General features: G+C 44.7%; 1 protein-coding gene across 3 annotated transcripts in view; it reads left to right on the top strand.

Moving 5' to 3' along the window:
• Positions 1-17,248, top strand: part of trrap (transformation/transcription domain-associated protein) — a 96,280-nt gene that overhangs the window by 56,279 nt on the left and 22,753 nt on the right. For all 3 annotated transcript variants that reach the window (XM_071911835.2, XM_078290699.1, XM_078290698.1), the window contains exons 53-62: positions 9-146; positions 923-1,035; positions 2,070-2,205; positions 4,600-4,791; positions 7,650-7,845; positions 8,620-8,738; positions 8,968-9,114; positions 10,790-10,890; positions 12,959-13,160; positions 15,827-15,988. In XM_071911835.2, the coding sequence (XP_071767936.1) occupies positions 9-146; positions 923-1,035; positions 2,070-2,205; positions 4,600-4,791; positions 7,650-7,845; positions 8,620-8,738; positions 8,968-9,114; positions 10,790-10,890; positions 12,959-13,160; positions 15,827-15,988 (1,506 nt within the window). The remainder of the gene's footprint in view (positions 1-8; positions 147-922; positions 1,036-2,069; positions 2,206-4,599; positions 4,792-7,649; positions 7,846-8,619; positions 8,739-8,967; positions 9,115-10,789; positions 10,891-12,958; positions 13,161-15,826; positions 15,989-17,248) is intronic.

A 17,248-nucleotide genomic window follows, 5' to 3' on the forward strand; every position in this document is an offset into this window, starting at 1 on the left:
CCCATCAGGAGATCCTGGACTCTCTGGCGGAGCTCTACTCTCTGCTGCAGGAGGAGGACATGTGGGCGGGGCTGTGGCAGAAGAGGTGCAAGTTCCCTGAGACCGCCACCGCCATCGCCTACGAGCAGCACGGCTTCTTCGAACAGGTGAGAGCAGCTTGAAGGGTCACCAGACCGCTGTGTCAGGTTGAACTGTTTACGGTCTCGTGTTGTGTGTTCAGAGCGATTTCACTGGTCTGGAAAAACATGTAGTATTGATTTGATAATTTCTTGAAGGAAAAAAGTTTATGAAAGTATGGAAAATTACTATGACGTGATACATTGTACGTTGATGGTGTACTGTGTCCATTTAAGCCTCGTACAGCCTTGTCTTCTTCCCTATACCGCTGCACATTGTTAATTACTAATTAATAGGTGTTAATCACTCATGCTGATATGTTGCCCCACTTTTCATTTTGATCCAATCCTTATCTTTTATTCTGACAATGAACGTTTGATCGGCATTGCTAAAAACACCAATAAAAAAACATTCACCAATAAAAAAAGTGTGGAAAAATAAAGCTTCAATCCCAAAAACACAAACACAGTTTTGATCATTGCAGTTGTGAAGAATGATCTTTATCTATGCAGTGTTAACGGGCAAATAAATAGACATCATCTTGAAAAAAAGCACCAAAATCTTCAAATGTATCGATGAATTAAGGTCTAGAAAAAGTATGGAAGCTTGAAATGGAAATCGTGTAAGAACCCTGAGGTTGAGAGGTTGTATCTTCTTGTGATGTAAGGAAACAAAATGTATTCATGTATTATCTGGGGGATCTGTTTATGTACAGACTTGAACCAAGGCATCCATGTGGTACTGATATCCAATGTATTGGCCCAAAAAAGCTTGTACTGACAAATGAAGCCATGTGTCTCTCCAGGCCCAGGAAAGCTATGAGAAGGCGATGGAGAAGGCGAGGAAGGAGCACGAGAGGAGCAACGTCTCCCCGGCCATCTTCCCGGAGTACCAGCTCTGGGAGGACCACTGGATACGGTACGATATCCGGAATAGAAAAGATGCTCATTATCCCTGAGGGGAGTCTGTCTTCCACATCAAGAGAGCCAGCAGAGCTCAAAAACACACACCGATACATTCATACGTTCTGCGCACAATTCATCACACGAGGTAGACAACAGTTAATCCATTCTTCACATGAATTATACAGCAGTTCATCCAGAAACCACAACCTTTTGAATGGCATAGTGGAAAAACAGAATGTCTATTTAATCTGTATAATCTCTCTTTCAATCTCTCCATGTCACCATTGTTTGTGTAGGCCTGTAATATACTGTATTTTTTCCATATATGGATTTGGCAGAGGCACTGTAACCAGCAAAATATGTATTTGTCAACACTGAACTTTACATGTGATCCACTTGCTCTGTGATATATGTGAATTAATCAGCTTCATAAATGTTGAACTTCTGCAAATGATAAAAACTGAAAAAGAACGAAGAAGAAGAAAAAGAGAAAGGTCACAACAGTAAACAGAATGGACTTAAAGCTGCAGTAGGCAACGTAACAGCGGAAGCTCCAAATGGGTTAGGGTTAGTGAGTTGAGTGATAATTGTTTGAAAAATGTGAAGTTTAATACCCATAAATCATGTAACATGACGTCAGTAAACGTCACACAGCTCGCTCATGTTTACCAACCGGCTGGTCTGTGATGCTTTATACCAAAGGAAACCAATGGATTAGAGAGTTAGTGCATTAGTGAGTCCAGCTTTCTCTGGACAGAGTGCTGCTCACTGCTATTTAGGAGACAGAACTTTGATCAATTTTGATTCGTCGCTTCCTGTGGGTACATACTCAACACCAGAATTTAATTTGGGCAAGAACGGTGAACCTGTGGCCTTTCAATTAGGGAGAGACGGGGCATGCTGCACTGTTGCAGCTCCACTTTGTGATTTAGGCTGATAAAAAGGGTGAATTTTAACATAAAAACATTGCCTAGTGCAGCTGTAATGGACTTAAAAGCACATATAATTACCTGAACTTTTTGTCTCCCTTGTCTCCCTCATGTCCAGCTGTTCCAAGGAGCTGAACCAGTGGGAACCGCTGACAGAGTACGGCCAGTCTAAAGGCCACTCCAACCCCTATCTGGTGCTGGAGTGTGCCTGGAGGGTCTCCAACTGGGCCGCCATGAAGGAGGCTCTGGTTCAGGTGTGGAGCGCTCACTCATATTCAAAAATATACGCATGCGTGGATCCGTACACACTCACACATACTCTGATACACATGCACGCACACGCAGGCGTGCTCGCTCACTCACTCACGAGGGGTGTAACAGCCCCAAACGGTTTGACAGAAGAAAAAGAAACTATAACCACAAGTTCTCACTAACACAATCACAGACCCGGTGGAGCCTCTAGGCTTCAACCCAATGAAGCAGAGACTGCGATAAAAACGTTCTACTCCGAGTTCAACTTTCTACTTTCTCATTTTATTGCTGGTTTCCGGTACAGTGCTGTATATAAGCCCAGGCCTTGTGTCAGTGTGAAGTATAGTAACTTGATATTTGGACAGTCCGGCCTCCTCCACCCCCTCCACCGCCCCCCCCACACCCCGAGGGAGAGCGAGAGAGCCGGCCGTAAAGCTGTGGAAATGCAGTTCGGCTGTTTGGTCGGCTAATTTATTGGCCTCATGTTTCCTAAAACAAAGTGTAGGCGGGTGGCGAGAGCGTGATAGTACCTGACACATAACAAATACTCCTGCTTTGCTCTTTCAAGGAGACTTGGAACCAATCCATTGAGCCGCTCCGTCCTAAGGTGACACCTAATTAAATTGTCTGGATGGCAACGGCAGCTCCACTACCTCCCCTCCCCTCCTTGCTTTCTTCCTTCCTTCCTTCCTTCCCTCCCTCCTTCCTCGCTTTACCCGTTTCTTTTTCTTTCTTCTGCTTTGCTCCCCCAACTTCTCTTCTTTACTTGCTCTTACTTTTTTGTTTTTGCCTCCCTCTCCACTCCCATCTCCCGCTCTCCTCTTCCCTCCCTCTGTGCGGCTCGGGGTTTTGCAGCTAATATTTACGACAGCCCCGCGCGTGAATAATTACCCCGGCATCTGCTGCGGGGTGATTTGTTTTATGGCGGAGGAGAGAGGAGCGAGGCATTTCAGCCGCCCGCCTGCCCACCGCTCGCCCGCTCAGAGGCGAAGTCCAAATGTCCCCGCTTTCAATTAAAGCTGGCCCTTGATAAGGGCGGCCCTGTCTCGAGGATATTCATCACGCGTCACCCCTGATAAGTGCGCGTTGACCGATCACTGTAATTTTCTCCGGCGTCAGGAGAACTCCCACACAGACGCGCACCTATGCTTTCTCGCTCTCTCGCTCTTTCACTCATCCTTGCTTTTGTCTTCTCTCATCCTGTCTCTTCCTCTCACTTCACTCACTTATAAACACACACACGGCACACCAAGCCACAGGTTTTTGACGTGGCAGGCTCCCCAGGGCTATTGTTTGTGTAGCTGTTAATGCACTCAGCGTTTTAATCAATAGCAGGGCCCTTTCCTCTTCTCCACCTCCGTGTCAGACGCGACAGGTTGATTAGTCATTAGCACAAAAGCCCTGCTGAAACTGTTCACAAAATGAATAGGAAACAACAGCGTCGTGTATTTGTCCAAGCGCTTCATTATGCGAGAAAAGTGTCGTAGGCCTTTTCCCCTCGGATGTTTTCATTTAATTAAAACTGCAACATTCACAGCGCTCTGAAACTGTGTGTGTGGTAATTTGCTTGACGACATGGGGACAAACACACACAGAAAAGCAACATGGCACATAAACCAACTGAGCTATTCTTGGAGAGTATGTCACCAATATCCAACTTACTGAAGCAGCATCCTACCCCGAGGATGCTATGTGTAGAATTTGAACATCAATCAATCAATCATTACCACTTCGAGACATTGATAAATTTGTGCTCCTATTTCTTTAGGCTTGTCTCACTGAAACTGATCTGATCCATGATGCCGTGATTATGTTTATGTTGATTACGATTTTTCCGTTTGGTTGTTTTGTCTGTGTGTACGTTGTTGGAAAATAGAAAATGAATACATAAAGTTAAAAAAGAATTACTGTATAATTACGGTAAAGTGGGATTTTGCAAGAAATCTGCCGGATTGTTTTACGGCACAAGACAGAAAGAGGGCGCCGTTTTTCCAGCACAAAATGGAGATGGCGGAAGGAGTGAAAACCTGATGGAAAAATCAATTCCAACATGTTTCTCCTCTTCAGTAAACACAAGAAAGAGAAAACCTTTGACCAAAAAAGCAAAGATTGTCTTTGCATTAGAATCCAACAGGGACTATGTGGTCTTCATTTTGAGAAACACTAGCACACAATCCCACTGGTATGAGATAGAGGCTACCAATCGTCTTGACCGTGATCTGATAATGATATATTGATGTTTAAAAACGCTACACATTTAAGTTACCTATTATTTTAAACATCAATCATTTTGTAAGTCACTTTTTTGTAGTGGTGGATAACTAATTCTGGAACCAAACTCTTCTGCTGCTACATTTTTTGTGTGTAAATATGGATGTCTGTTTGTGTCTCTGCAGGTGGAGCTGAGCTGTCCCAAGGAGATGGCGTGGAAGGTGAACATGCACCGCGGCTACCTGGCCATCTGCCACCCCGAGGAGCAGCAGCTCAACTACATCGAGAGGCTGGTGGAGATGGCCTCCAGCCTGGCCATCCGCGAGTGGAGGAGGCTGCCGCACATCGTCTCCCACGTCCACACGCCGCTGCTGCAGGTCAGAAACACCAAAACGCACCGCGGCCGCCGCTTTGCCTCTTCTGAACGGCTCCATCTAGAGTGAAGCATCAGTCAGGAAGCCAGGGAGAGTATCGAAGGGAAGTTGGTTTATTGTGATAAGCGCTTCAAGATGCGTGTCAAGAGATACTTCATCAGTAGCCCTGAGACATAACGCTGTTGAGTGACACTGATAACGGCCTCTATCTCTTTCTCACTCCATTCTATAAAATTGAGATGGATGATTAAAAAAAAATAAAAAAATAACGAAAAAACCCTTAAGCCTCTTTGACTCCACTAAGAGAGATTACAATAGACAGGGGCAAATATGAAAATAAAATGGAGAAAGAGAAAAGAGGGGAGAATGAGGAGATGGAAATTGAAAAAGGTGGAGAGGGAGCGAAGAAAGAGAGAGAGAGAGAAGGGGAGAGGGGGGAGAAAGAGAGTTAGTTGAGAATGGCTGTAATTACTTCCCTGCCATCAGATAGCATTTGATTAAATACCTGCAGCAGAATTACATTTACATGATGAATGGGACAGTCTGAATGAAGGTTAGAAATGGGCCATCAGCTGATATTAACAGATAATTGTGAAAAATATTGTATTGGCTAATTTATTTTGTTTTGGGAGGATTTGATTTGGGGGGGTTAAGTCTTCAGCACAGCTCTGATTCAGTACATTTATCTTTTCAAAATGGGTATTTGAATTGGGTGACTACTTTCTTTGTTAATGTGTGTGTGTGTGTGTCTGCGCGTGTGTTTTAGTGCGCGTGTGCTCGCATATGTGCGGTCCAATTATTTACCCTAGCCGAGGGAAAACAAGCTATTTATTCCCCTGCCCAGCCAAGCGGCCTGTTGTAAATCTCCATTCCAAACTCTATATCTCACACTCACGACTCCATGAGCCTTGCAGAATGAGAAGCCCAGACTCTGCAAATACAGGAGGGTTCAAATACCATTTGAATCAAGCCATCATCAAATCCCAGCTCTCAGCAGTGACTGACGATCAATGGATTATCACCTGCGAAATATCGATTAGGAGGGTTGGTATTAATATTGATTGATGGGTAGTTATAATGAAATGATTGATTATGTGTTCACAAAGCGGCTTTGGACCAATCGATGAGGCTGCTTTTCACAGAATGAGATGGAAGACCTCGCTTATCATTTTCACATTTTCCCCATCTCTCTGTTCTTTTTATTCCTGTGCCAGAAAGGAGCCGATTAGCTATTGAAGTAATGTCCTTCTCTGGGGGGGGATGATTTCTGGGGGCAAGGTGATTTTGGGGGTATCGCGAAATAAAAAAAGAATGTATTCCTAAATGCAGAAATTAATTATCATGTTTTTACTCTTTGTGATAAATGGTTTAACCTGTGAAATATTTAACGTTTGCAGGCCTCCAGGCTTCTTCCACTAATTAATCAAGCAAAATTGCCTGAAAAGGGCAAATAAAAATCAGCATTGTGGTATTAAAAAGTTCACCATTTTGTGTGTTAACGCCCGCAACAAGGGGGCTGTGAGTAGGCATTGCTTTGTTCTTTGGGGTCGTGAGCTGAAAATATTATGAACCGCAGATCTAGCTGTCCCTAAAGGTAAATACCTGCTCGGTCACTTTGATCCATCTACTTTGCGGCGGCTTTTTAGCCCCCGTGTTTTTCCAGTAGAAGTCCTAAGCCGGTGATGCGGTGGTGTAATGGCCGGGGGATTGGACAGGCTGGGCGTTAATGGCCACAGAAGAGGACAGCCTCATCTTTGTCTTTTGTCTTTTATATCTGTTCATACCCGAACAGTAACAGTCCTCTTTTTCTGTTTCTCTCAGTCTGTCTTTATCTCTTTCTTTACCAACTTTCTCCTGGCTGCTTTTATTTTTTTACCCTCCATTATTTTACTTTATTCTCTCTGTCACACACACACACACTCTCACTCGTTTTCTCACATTATCACAACTGTCTCATTCCCACTCTCACACTCTCTTGCCGTCACCTTCCCTCTTGTTGTTTATCTCCACCTATCTTCCCATCTCTTCCTTTCTCAAGCAGCAACAGCCCTTATAATGTTTCATCTCCACATTGCCTCCATCCATTTCCTGACCTTTGTTCTCCATGTCTCCCTTTCTCTCTTTTTTCCTCTTAACTAAACTCAGATCTCCAAAGACTCCAGATCCCTACTTTGTAACCATGGTATCTCCTTCTCTTCTAACTCTTTCCTCCCCTTCCTACTCTGCCTTTCTCTTCGTCAAATCATTCATGAAGATATTTTTTGGCATCTCTGCCTTTATTACACACCACACACTGGAGAAGGACAGGCAAGGATGGGAGGGAGAAGAGTCGGAAATGCACTGGAAACGCCAGACGTGTTTCAGTGGCCCAACAAGCACCAGAAGCAAAACGCCCTGCAGCGTCTGCATCAACAGAAGACCAAAACAGATGTTTTTCATGAGATTTCTGGAACTGCAATGACCACTTGCTTATTTCAAGGCAGGGTGTTCTTGTAGAGAAGCAGGCTGCAGTACACATGGATGAGGAAAGGCTAATTAACAAAATCTAAAATGCACTGCAAAGTCTAGCTGGTGTACTATCTGGACTCTAAATATATGAAGCGGACTGTAGAACAGGCCCTGGAACAGAAAATATTAAGTAGTAATGTTACCCATTGCGATAGTGAAATGCATTTCCCGTTACTGTCGATGCTTCAAATCTGCTGCCAGCAGTGCCACCATAGAGGTTTCAATTTAAGAGGGTCAAATGAGTGCATTCAAGCCTATTATAGGGTATGAAAGGTGTAAAAGGTCTGGAGCCACTGGTACACTCCGTCCGTGTGAGTTTTAACTTCTCATTTCTCCCCCTCTCTTCTCCCCAGGCGGCGCAGCAGATCATTGAGCTCCAGGAAGCGGCCCAAATCAACGCAGGGCTCCAGCCGGCCAGCCTGGGCCGCAACACCAGCCTGCATGACATGAAGACCGTGGTGAAGACCTGGAGGAACCGGCTGCCCATCGTCTCTGATGACCTGTCGCACTGGAGCAGCATCTTCATGTGGCGCCAGCACCACTACCAAGGTACGACACGCTCACACACTCACTGACTCAGTGGTGCCTCTGAGTTTGAAACCCGTGAACTCAAAACTGCTTTCACAAACATGACGCTTTACACATTATACACGTGACACACAATGATACACACATGCATGCTTACTAATATGTGCATGTACATACACACACTCTCTCAGATTCCTGCTTAGGTTTCCACTAGTTCCAGGAAGGGGTCTTCTGTGAAAGGCCACGGTGTGCAGAACCCCCTCAGGGTCTCTGTACATTTCCAAATGTCAGCTCACTAAAGCACTCTCTCTCTCACTGCAGGACACACACACACACACACACACACACACTCTTACCTTGCTCGGTGCTCAGCTCTCTCCCGCGGTGACTTTGAAACCATTCAGAGAGGCAGCCACTGCAAAATGTGATGTCTCAAGCAAGTTGAGCCCCGACTCACACTGCGAGGCCCTGAAATAATGATAGCGCTGGTTCTGCAGCGACACGCCAATAAAATCCACTTCATTTATACATGACAGGCTTCAAACTTAAGTTAGAGTGAAATGGAATTTTCTCGGTGAAATTCGTTGCCATGGCCCATTTACTGTTCAATACGTGTAGTGTCCCCAGTGCCCTCCTCTCCGTCATGACCGTTGAGCCTTTAGAGCGCTAGAAGATCCACAATATTCATACCTCCTATATATGCTTTCAGCCTCTCACTCACTTGTTCAACTCTTTGACCTTTATACTGAGAGAAAAGTGTCGTATTTGTAACTGTTTTGTCTCATTTCTTCACAGCCATAGTGACGGCGTATGAGACGAACACACAGCATGATCCCAACAACAACAACGCCATGTTGGGCGTTCATGCCTCGGCCTCTGCTATCATTCAGTATGGCAAGATAGGACGCAAACAGGTACTGGTCCAGCTACTGTCAGAATTTGATCAGATAAAATTGAAATGAATGTACCTTGATTAGAAAAGAACTAGGAAAATGGCTATCACAGATATATTATAACTCCAAGGTTTTAGATTTTACAGCCTGTGAACAATGAAAAGCCTGTTTTTATTTTAGGACCATGTTGAGCATTTGTTTTTTCAGGTTATTCTGAACATCTGAACACACTAAACTGTTGTTTCCCCAGGGTTTGGTGAACGTGGCGTTGGACATCCTGAGTCGTATCCATACCATCCCCACGGTGCCCATCGTCGACTGCTTCCAGAAGATCAGACAGCAGGTCAAATGTTACCTGCAGCTGGCCGGCGTTATGGGCAAGAACGAATGCATGCAGGTAAGATAGAGTCTCTGTACCCTTCTGTTCCTGTGTCTTACCCTCTACTCTAAACTACTACGAGTCTCTGGAAGGAAGTCCATTACTACAACCGGAGAAACATCAGTCAGTGTTAACCACAGTTGCCTTTTTGTTTCTGTTTGCCGGCACAGAAAATCTGGCTCCGGCTGACCTTTTTGGTGACATCACCCTATCAATCAACCTATAACATACTAGTGTCACTGAACGTCCTGAATATTGCTGCAACACCATTGCCGCTATAGTTAACAATCAGCTACAGTAAGACAGCGGTGTGGTTTCTTCTGGTGTGAACACAGACCTTACTGTTTGTTAGTTGCTGTGTTATTTGATGCCAACCAATTGCTCTGACTTTTTCTTATTCCGCTTTTCTGCAGCATATATTTCTTGCCCCTTGACCACACACTGAGAAGATAGAAGTTAATTCTATTTATGTGTTGATTATGGATGCATATGCAGGCGCAAACTAACCTGAATGTTGTTCTACGCCTCTTTTTGTGATGTTTTATTGATGAAAACATTTCTTTAGGAAATCAAAGTTGCAAAGAAAGGTAATCTGGTAATACTGTAATCAATAATCCCACTTAATCAGTTTAATCTCAATACATTTGAGCCGCAGGATCTTTGGGTAGAACTCTGCACATAGCAGTGCCATGAATACTTAACAGATGAAGTGTGATTGGAGCGTTAGCCGTGTGTTACTCCGAGGTTCAGTACTGCAACAGTAAGACTCCTTATGCCACAATCACACTTGATTATAGTATTAACATACATACATTTTCATTGCAACTTTGTATTTAAATTTTTAAATCACAAAACATTGCAAAGAAATGGCAAAAAACAGCTTTTCGTTTAGGGAATATTTAGTCTAATTATGTGTAATCAATGCATAAGTTGAATAAATGGTATGTTTGCAGCACCTGCATCAAAAGATTCAGATAGTGGTAACAGATTCTCTCATTTGAAATTGACTTCCAGTGAAGAACAACACTTTGAATGCATTAAGTGTGATTTGGGGGTTTGGTTGATTTTATTTCTGTCAGTACTAGCTGGAGGCGTAGTTAGCAGTACTTTGAGTGGGAAGAGAAGTGAGAGCAAGAAGAGTTTGGAGTGGCTCTAGGTGACAAGTTATAGCAGAGAGACTTATAAGAGAGTGTAACTCAGGAGCTTGCTCTTAAGCCCGTGGAGCACTCTGATTAATAGAAGCAGTTCAGCACACCACAAGTCATTAAAGTGCCAGTGGACACTCTTCTTCTCTTCTTCGTCCTCCTCCTCTTTCTCTCTGTCTCTCTCTCTCTCTCTCTTTTCTATCTCATCTCCTCTGGTTCTCTCTGACTCTCTCTCGCGCTACACATCGTTTGTCACAGCGGTACATAGGGGACACCTAATCAGAGCCTCACCATAATGGAAGTTTAGTTCCCTTAACGCCTCTTTTCTTACTTCCTAATGAACACCTTGCAGCTTGTTTGTTTTTCACCTGTGATTATAGCCTTGTCTCAGACTGAATATTGTGTTATCCACCTCCCGGTTCTTTTCCCCAGCGTGGCTGAAAGTTTCTTTTCTGCAGTTTTGTTTGATGTTAAGCATCTGCTGTTTTCTTTCTCTCTCTGTGTGTCTGTGTGTGTGTGTGTGTGTGTGTGTGTGTGTGTGGGGCCAGGGTTTGGAGGTGATAGAGTCGACCAACCTGAAGTATTTCACCAAGGAGATGACTGCTGAGTTCTACGCTCTCAAGGGGATGTTCCTGGCTCAGATCAACAAGTATGGCTACCAGAGCTTTTGACTACCTTTCTGGCTCAGTTTGTCTTTTGTTCTCCTCTTTCACCTTTTTGTTAATTTCAGTCTTTTGTTTCCATCTCTCTCCCTCTGTCTCTCTCCTCTGTTCATAATCACGTCGTTGTCAAACTGTATCAGAGGTCCTTTACCTCTGCGTGGGAGTTGTATCCTGTCATAATGTGGCAGTCATCTTTAATCGGAGCTTCTCGCCTCTAGCTGACGGCACCTCTGAGGTTCTGTTACTAGGTGACCCCCCCTGATGTGGCCTAGATGTTCATTTACGTCCGTGCCGTCAACGTGTGACGGTGTCAGTAACGTGCTCTTGCTGCGGGGTTTGCCTCTGGGTCACACAACTGTCCTCAATGCTTTGCTGGGCCACGCACACACACACACACTTACACAGCCCTCGCCTTTCAGCGCCCCCTCTTCCTCATCATCCTTGACGTGACATGGCGTCCTGAGGGGTGAAAGACAAATTGGGGAAGGCTTATTAAATGTATATGCAGCTGAATAATTAACTCGAGGCAATTTGCAGGAATCTCTGGGATCAGCAGAACTTGCCTCCACCTCAGCAGGGTTTATTGCAATCATTAAGTTCCCCCCACACCGGGGGAGAATTAACAGCATGGTGGGGGTTAGGGGTTGAGAGAGCGTGTGTGTGTGTGTGTGGGGGCGCGTGTGCGAGCGTGCGCAGCCAAGGATTTTGGGATCATTCAATTAAACGGGTGTCAGAGATTTGACAGTCTGCTGGGTGTCTGCGCTCCTGTTGAGCTGGGTAGTAGAAACTGTTAATGTACTTTAACACGGGCAAAGTGACGGAGGCAACCCCATTAAGTATTACTGGAGGGTCCTCGGCTCCGACTCCCATAGCAATCAAGCTCCCATTTCTTAATCACATGCCAAAATGCCTTTTATAATAACACATTTTAATTGATTGGCTTGGGAGACATTTCACTGTAAGTAAGCGGGAGAGTAGTTTTGGAAAGCACTCCTAAAATGGAGGTCCATTTACAAACTGTAGCTCAGCGAGGCTTTCTCATTGACAGGCCTGCCTTTATTTTGACTGCAGGGTAGAGCTTCCTGGGGTGCCCCTTGCAACTTATTTATTAATCAAAGCCTGAAAGGGGTGTAAAAATTATTCAAACGACGTGCCAACGGGTGGTTAGAAGCCTGCTTGGCGTGGTGAAAACAGCTGATGATTCAGAATATACTTCCCTGTCAGCATAAATGGTGCAGTCAAAACGCGGGTCTCCTGCCAGATTTCACCTGTCTGCCTCTCTGCCTGCTATTTAACAGTTTCTAAATGGAATACTGAAAGTGTGACTGCTAGATTGCAGCACCAGGATAAAAAAAATTCCAAGGATTCTCAAGTTTATCAGCCTCCGGATTTCTCTAAGCTCCAGCAATGCTCTTCACGGTCAATGTATTTATATACAGATAAATATAGCCATTACACCCAGGTTTTTACCTTGCTGTGGCTCTCTGTCATTTCTGATGAAATAGGAAGATGTTAAGCTGGAATGTCACCCAGTATTAAATGCATTGATCTGCACAGCGTGATAGGGTTGAGCCAGACTCATATTACATTATAGCAAAATGCCTGAACCCTTGGTGACTTTAATTCATGCTGGGTTAAATGCTTACTCTGTAATGCCAAGGGAAAGGCCTTGAAGATTACAGCGAGTGAAATATGGTGCTTATTGATGTGTAGTACATAATTCAGAAAATGATCATCATAATCTGTTTCTTGCACACTCCATCTTTCTCCTTTTCTCTCTCTCTCTCTCTCCTCCCTCACCACCCTTGTTGCATCCATCTCTCCGACTCTGTCGTTTTCCTCTTCCTTGCCCTTCCCCCTCACCCTCTTCTCCCCTCCTCCCACTCCCTCAACCCGCTGTATCCCCGCTTCATTCTAACTCCCCTTTCACCCACTATCTTACTCTCTCACCTTCCCCTTCTGCCACCTCCCTTTGCCTCGCTTGCCCTCTGTCCTTCATCTTACCCTTAAATCCTTCCTTCACTCTATAATTCTCTCCTCCCTCCCTCGCTCCAGGTCAGAGGAGGCCAACAAGGCCTTTTCGGCGGCAGTGCAGATGCACGACGTCCTGGTGAAGGCCTGGGCCATGTGGGGCGACTATCTGGAGAACATCTTCGTCAAGGACCGCCAGCTCCACCTGGGCGTCTCCGCCATCACCTGCTACCTCCATGCCTGCCGACACCAGAACGAGAGCAAGTCCCGCAAGTACCTAGCAAAGGTGAGGAGATGGGGAAGGAGGCTGTCGTCTGTGTGTGTGTGTGTGTGTGTGTGTGTGTGCATGTTCATGTGTGTTTTAGGCCTCCAATTAGGCAAAATGGGAAGAATGCCTGTCGAGTTGATATCGGTAACATAATCAATGCTGCTGGTTTATCGCCTGTTTTCTGTTGCTGAGGATAAACGAGGGAAAGTGCTTTTTCTTTGTTTGGATCAACCACGTCAGCAACCTAACCACCCGTTTCTATACAATCAGCTGCCTCAATCGGGCCTTTTTCCAAACGGGGTCGCCGTTAATTCCCTCGTTTCCTGACCCCATCTAGCCCATACATTATTGGCGCTGATGAGAAGTAAGGCCCCTTCTTTTTTTTTTTTTTTTTTTTCTTTTTTCCCCCCCTCAGTCTCTGCCACAATTACAAGCAGAGGGTGGTGATTTGATCGATTACGGTCCAGCGGTAGCGAGCGTGGATGTGCTCCCACGGCAGAGGGTTGGTGGAGTGAAGGCCGTCCTCTGGCTCAGAGGTTAACAGACTAATGGTCTCCCCTGACGCTCCAATCTCAAAACCCTCTGCCTGGAGCGACCTTTCGCTAACAGGCAGACGGGCGCTACTGTACCTAACAGTTACAGTGAGTCCGTGTGTGGGAGGTGAAGAGGAGCCTCGCTAACAAGCCCCCCCCCACCCACACACACACACACACACACACATATACAGAGAGAGCTCCAACACCCTCACTGCTCTTCTAATCCCCGTCCCTCCAGAGGTTAACACTCGTAATATAGCAGCACCCGCTATCCGCTTGGACAATAGTTTCCTCGCTGTGCCTCACCGCCATACTGTACTGAGAGAGACGGACGGTGTGCAGGTCAGGTGGTGCTCGCTATCAGAAAATGAGGCAACGTGAGATCAGATAACGCCGGATTGATCTCGGAGAAGGAACAGGATGGGGTGAAGTAATCAGACCCCTGATATGAGACGCAGTAGTGGCCTTGTCGTGGTGGATGATACCCTCAAACAGGGGGCGATTCACTCAAGATAATATGATATGGGGAGTGTGACGGGTCAGTACGAGGGCGATGGCTGTATCGCTGGAATACCACCTGGTTGTATGTTGATATGAAGAGTTTTGTTCTAGAATGAGATTTACATACTCTTACAGAATGACACACAAAATTAAAGCAATTATGGTACTTTAAGGTAACTTCATGGCAACCTAAGTCCTTGGTTGACAAGGACTTTTACAAACTGGAACCTCTATATAGGGATGGGACGATATGCTTCTCTCACAATGCGATTCCATATGCGATATGGGGTTCACGTTTCGATAAAACCACGATACGATGTAATAAATAAAAGGCCAATGACAATAAAGTATGACTGTGCAGAACTGTGTTTACTTCTGAGCCACAAATCTTTCCTGTAATGACATTGGCATTGCTAGAACAACTTAAAAATGTCATTACAACATGCAAATACTATAATTTCAATGAAGAGCTTGTGAAATTGTGATGGGCGAGGCGTCTCATTTGTGATTACTACAGCGGAATAAAATGGAGCTAATATCATGATTAATTTTCCTGCCCCACGATACGTATTGTCACATTTTTGTATTGCGGATATATTGAATTTTTGATATATATCACCCCATTCTTACCTCTATATTTTAGAGATTTTGAATAATTAAAATCATGAAATAGATATATAGCGTTTTGGAATACAACCTCACATTCTCTTAAATACTGTGGCGTATTTTCTCACAACCTCTTCTTTTTAATAGATATCTCTCTTGTTCTATCACATCACCTTACAGCGGGGTGAGTGTGTGTGTGTGTGGGAGCTGACGGAGTATTAAAACTTTCCATAACTGCCCGCTGGATCTCTGCTTTCAAATAGGCACAAGAGAGTCAGACATGAGAGGATCATCCAGAGAGCTAATTACCACCCACCTCTGTCTGTCATGTCGGATAAATAGTAAATACGGTCTTTCTAGTTCACTGTTCGCATCATTATCACCATTATCCATTCTAATAATGGCTGCTACTAGCTTCAAATTCCAATTAGCTGTTTTCCTGGCGCGGGGGAGGCAGAGTCTGGTGACCCCTGGTATCGTGCTGCGTGCCGTGCCAAGCTGGTTTGGCAATGCTTAGTCCTGATGGATGAAGCGAGATGACCAGTCATTATCAGTAATTATACACAAGCTGTGTAGGCTGGTTGGCTCGCTGAAGAGGGCCAGGGGGAGTTGAGAGGGGTTAATGTCTTCATCATCACACACACACACACACACACACACACACACGCATGCACGCACACACACTGGGGAGGAGAGATCACCTCCACATTGGCTCAGCTTTGATCGTAGCGAGGACTGCCAAGATCTGGTTGTTCATTCCTCTGCGGCTCCTCTCCCGCTGTGAGCAGCCAGAAAACCAGCGATGGTCTGATTAATGATAGAGACCTCACCGCTCACTTCTCCGTGCCTTACAGTAGTTATTTTATTGTATAATTCATGGAATATTTTAATGTTACTGCCTCGGTAGAATAACCAGAATGTTAACGTTTAATCTAATTTCGTGTTTTTTTTTTCTTTTGCTGCCCCATTTCCGACCCGTCTTCCCTCCTTTCCTCGCCTCCCTCCCTGTCTCCTCCCATTTTTATCTTTGTTCATCGCTAGGTGTTGTGGCTGCTCAGCTTCGATGACAAGAACACACTGGCGGACGCCGTGGATAAATACTGCATCGGAGTCCCGCCCATCCAGTGGTTGGCGTGGATACCGCAGCTGCTCACCTGCTTGGTGGGGTCGGAGGGCAAACCGCTGCTCAACCTAATCAGCCAGGTGAGGCCTTTACAAACGCACCTGTCCCATGTCTGTATCCAGGCCAAAATCCTCTGGTATCAGCTTTTTATCAGTGAAAACAGCTGTCAAATGGCTTTAGTCGTCAAATAAGTCAGAGAAGAATCTACTTTACCCTCCACTTCTCCTTTTGGTTTTTTAGTTTTGTCCTCCTCCCTTCACTTTCCTGACTAGATTTTTGCCCCGCCCATCAGTCATTCATTTTTTTTTTTCTCCCCTGCTTCTTCCATCCTTTGGTGGAAGCACATCTGGCTGGTGTGTTACCATTAGTGCTCATGCACGTCTTTCTAATCAAGATAAATTAACTGCATTCACGCCAAAGTGGCCTCTCTCCAGCATTCTATTTACCAAATTAAGCATTCAGATTCCTCCGCCATCCCTTTTACGGCAATTTATTGGCTTTCACCATTCCCTAGCGAGATGGTTTTTAAATTATTTGTTCAAGGAATGATTATAAAGTTAATATCGCACGCATCCGCACTGCGGGAACAGAGCTAGTAATTAAACCGAGGACTAATTTGCTTTGGTTAATGGAGTATTATTTCCGCACAATTTGAAGAGGGTGATCTTCAAAGAGTAGTCTGCTATAACAAACAGCCTTCCTCTCAGCAGAGCAGAAATATTAAATAGAGGATATGAAAGAAAGCAGGGAGGAGAGGAGGAAGAGAAGAGGAGGAAGAGAGAGAGAGTTTGGAAAGACAAGTGGGCAGTGTGAGAGATAGATGTAGAAACATGGAAAGATGGAGCGTGATGAAGCGACGACTGCTTTGGGAATCCCCTCCGTTTCATGTTTTAGCACACAGATGAAGAGCAAACGACTGATAGCTGATGGTTAGTCAAGCTTATGACAAGCGGGCCTAATGGAGCAGAAATGGTTTAATAGTGCTGAAATGATTAATTGATTGACAGAAAATTAATCGATTATAATTTTGATAATTGATTCGTCATTTTAGTCATTCATCAAGTAGTATCTATAGGAAGATCACCGCACACTACTATTTTATGCTAAGGTGCTAGAGGTCAAAAAACAACAAAGTGGGAGAGCAAAAGTTCTGCACACTTAGATCCATGCAAGTTTCTTTATTGAACCAAGCTTTCGGTCAAGTAGACCTTCAGGGCATACCAGTCATTTATCAAGTAAAAATACCAAACATTTGCTGGTTACGGCTTCACAAATGCTAAGATTTCCTTGCCTTTCTATTATAAAGTGAAAATTTTGGGACATTTTGGAATATTTTTGGC

The sequence above is a fragment of the Centroberyx gerrardi genome, chromosome 20, assembly GCF_048128805.1.
Source record: "Centroberyx gerrardi isolate f3 chromosome 20, fCenGer3.hap1.cur.20231027, whole genome shotgun sequence".
Taxonomy (NCBI): Eukaryota; Metazoa; Chordata; class Actinopteri; order Beryciformes; family Berycidae; genus Centroberyx; species Centroberyx gerrardi.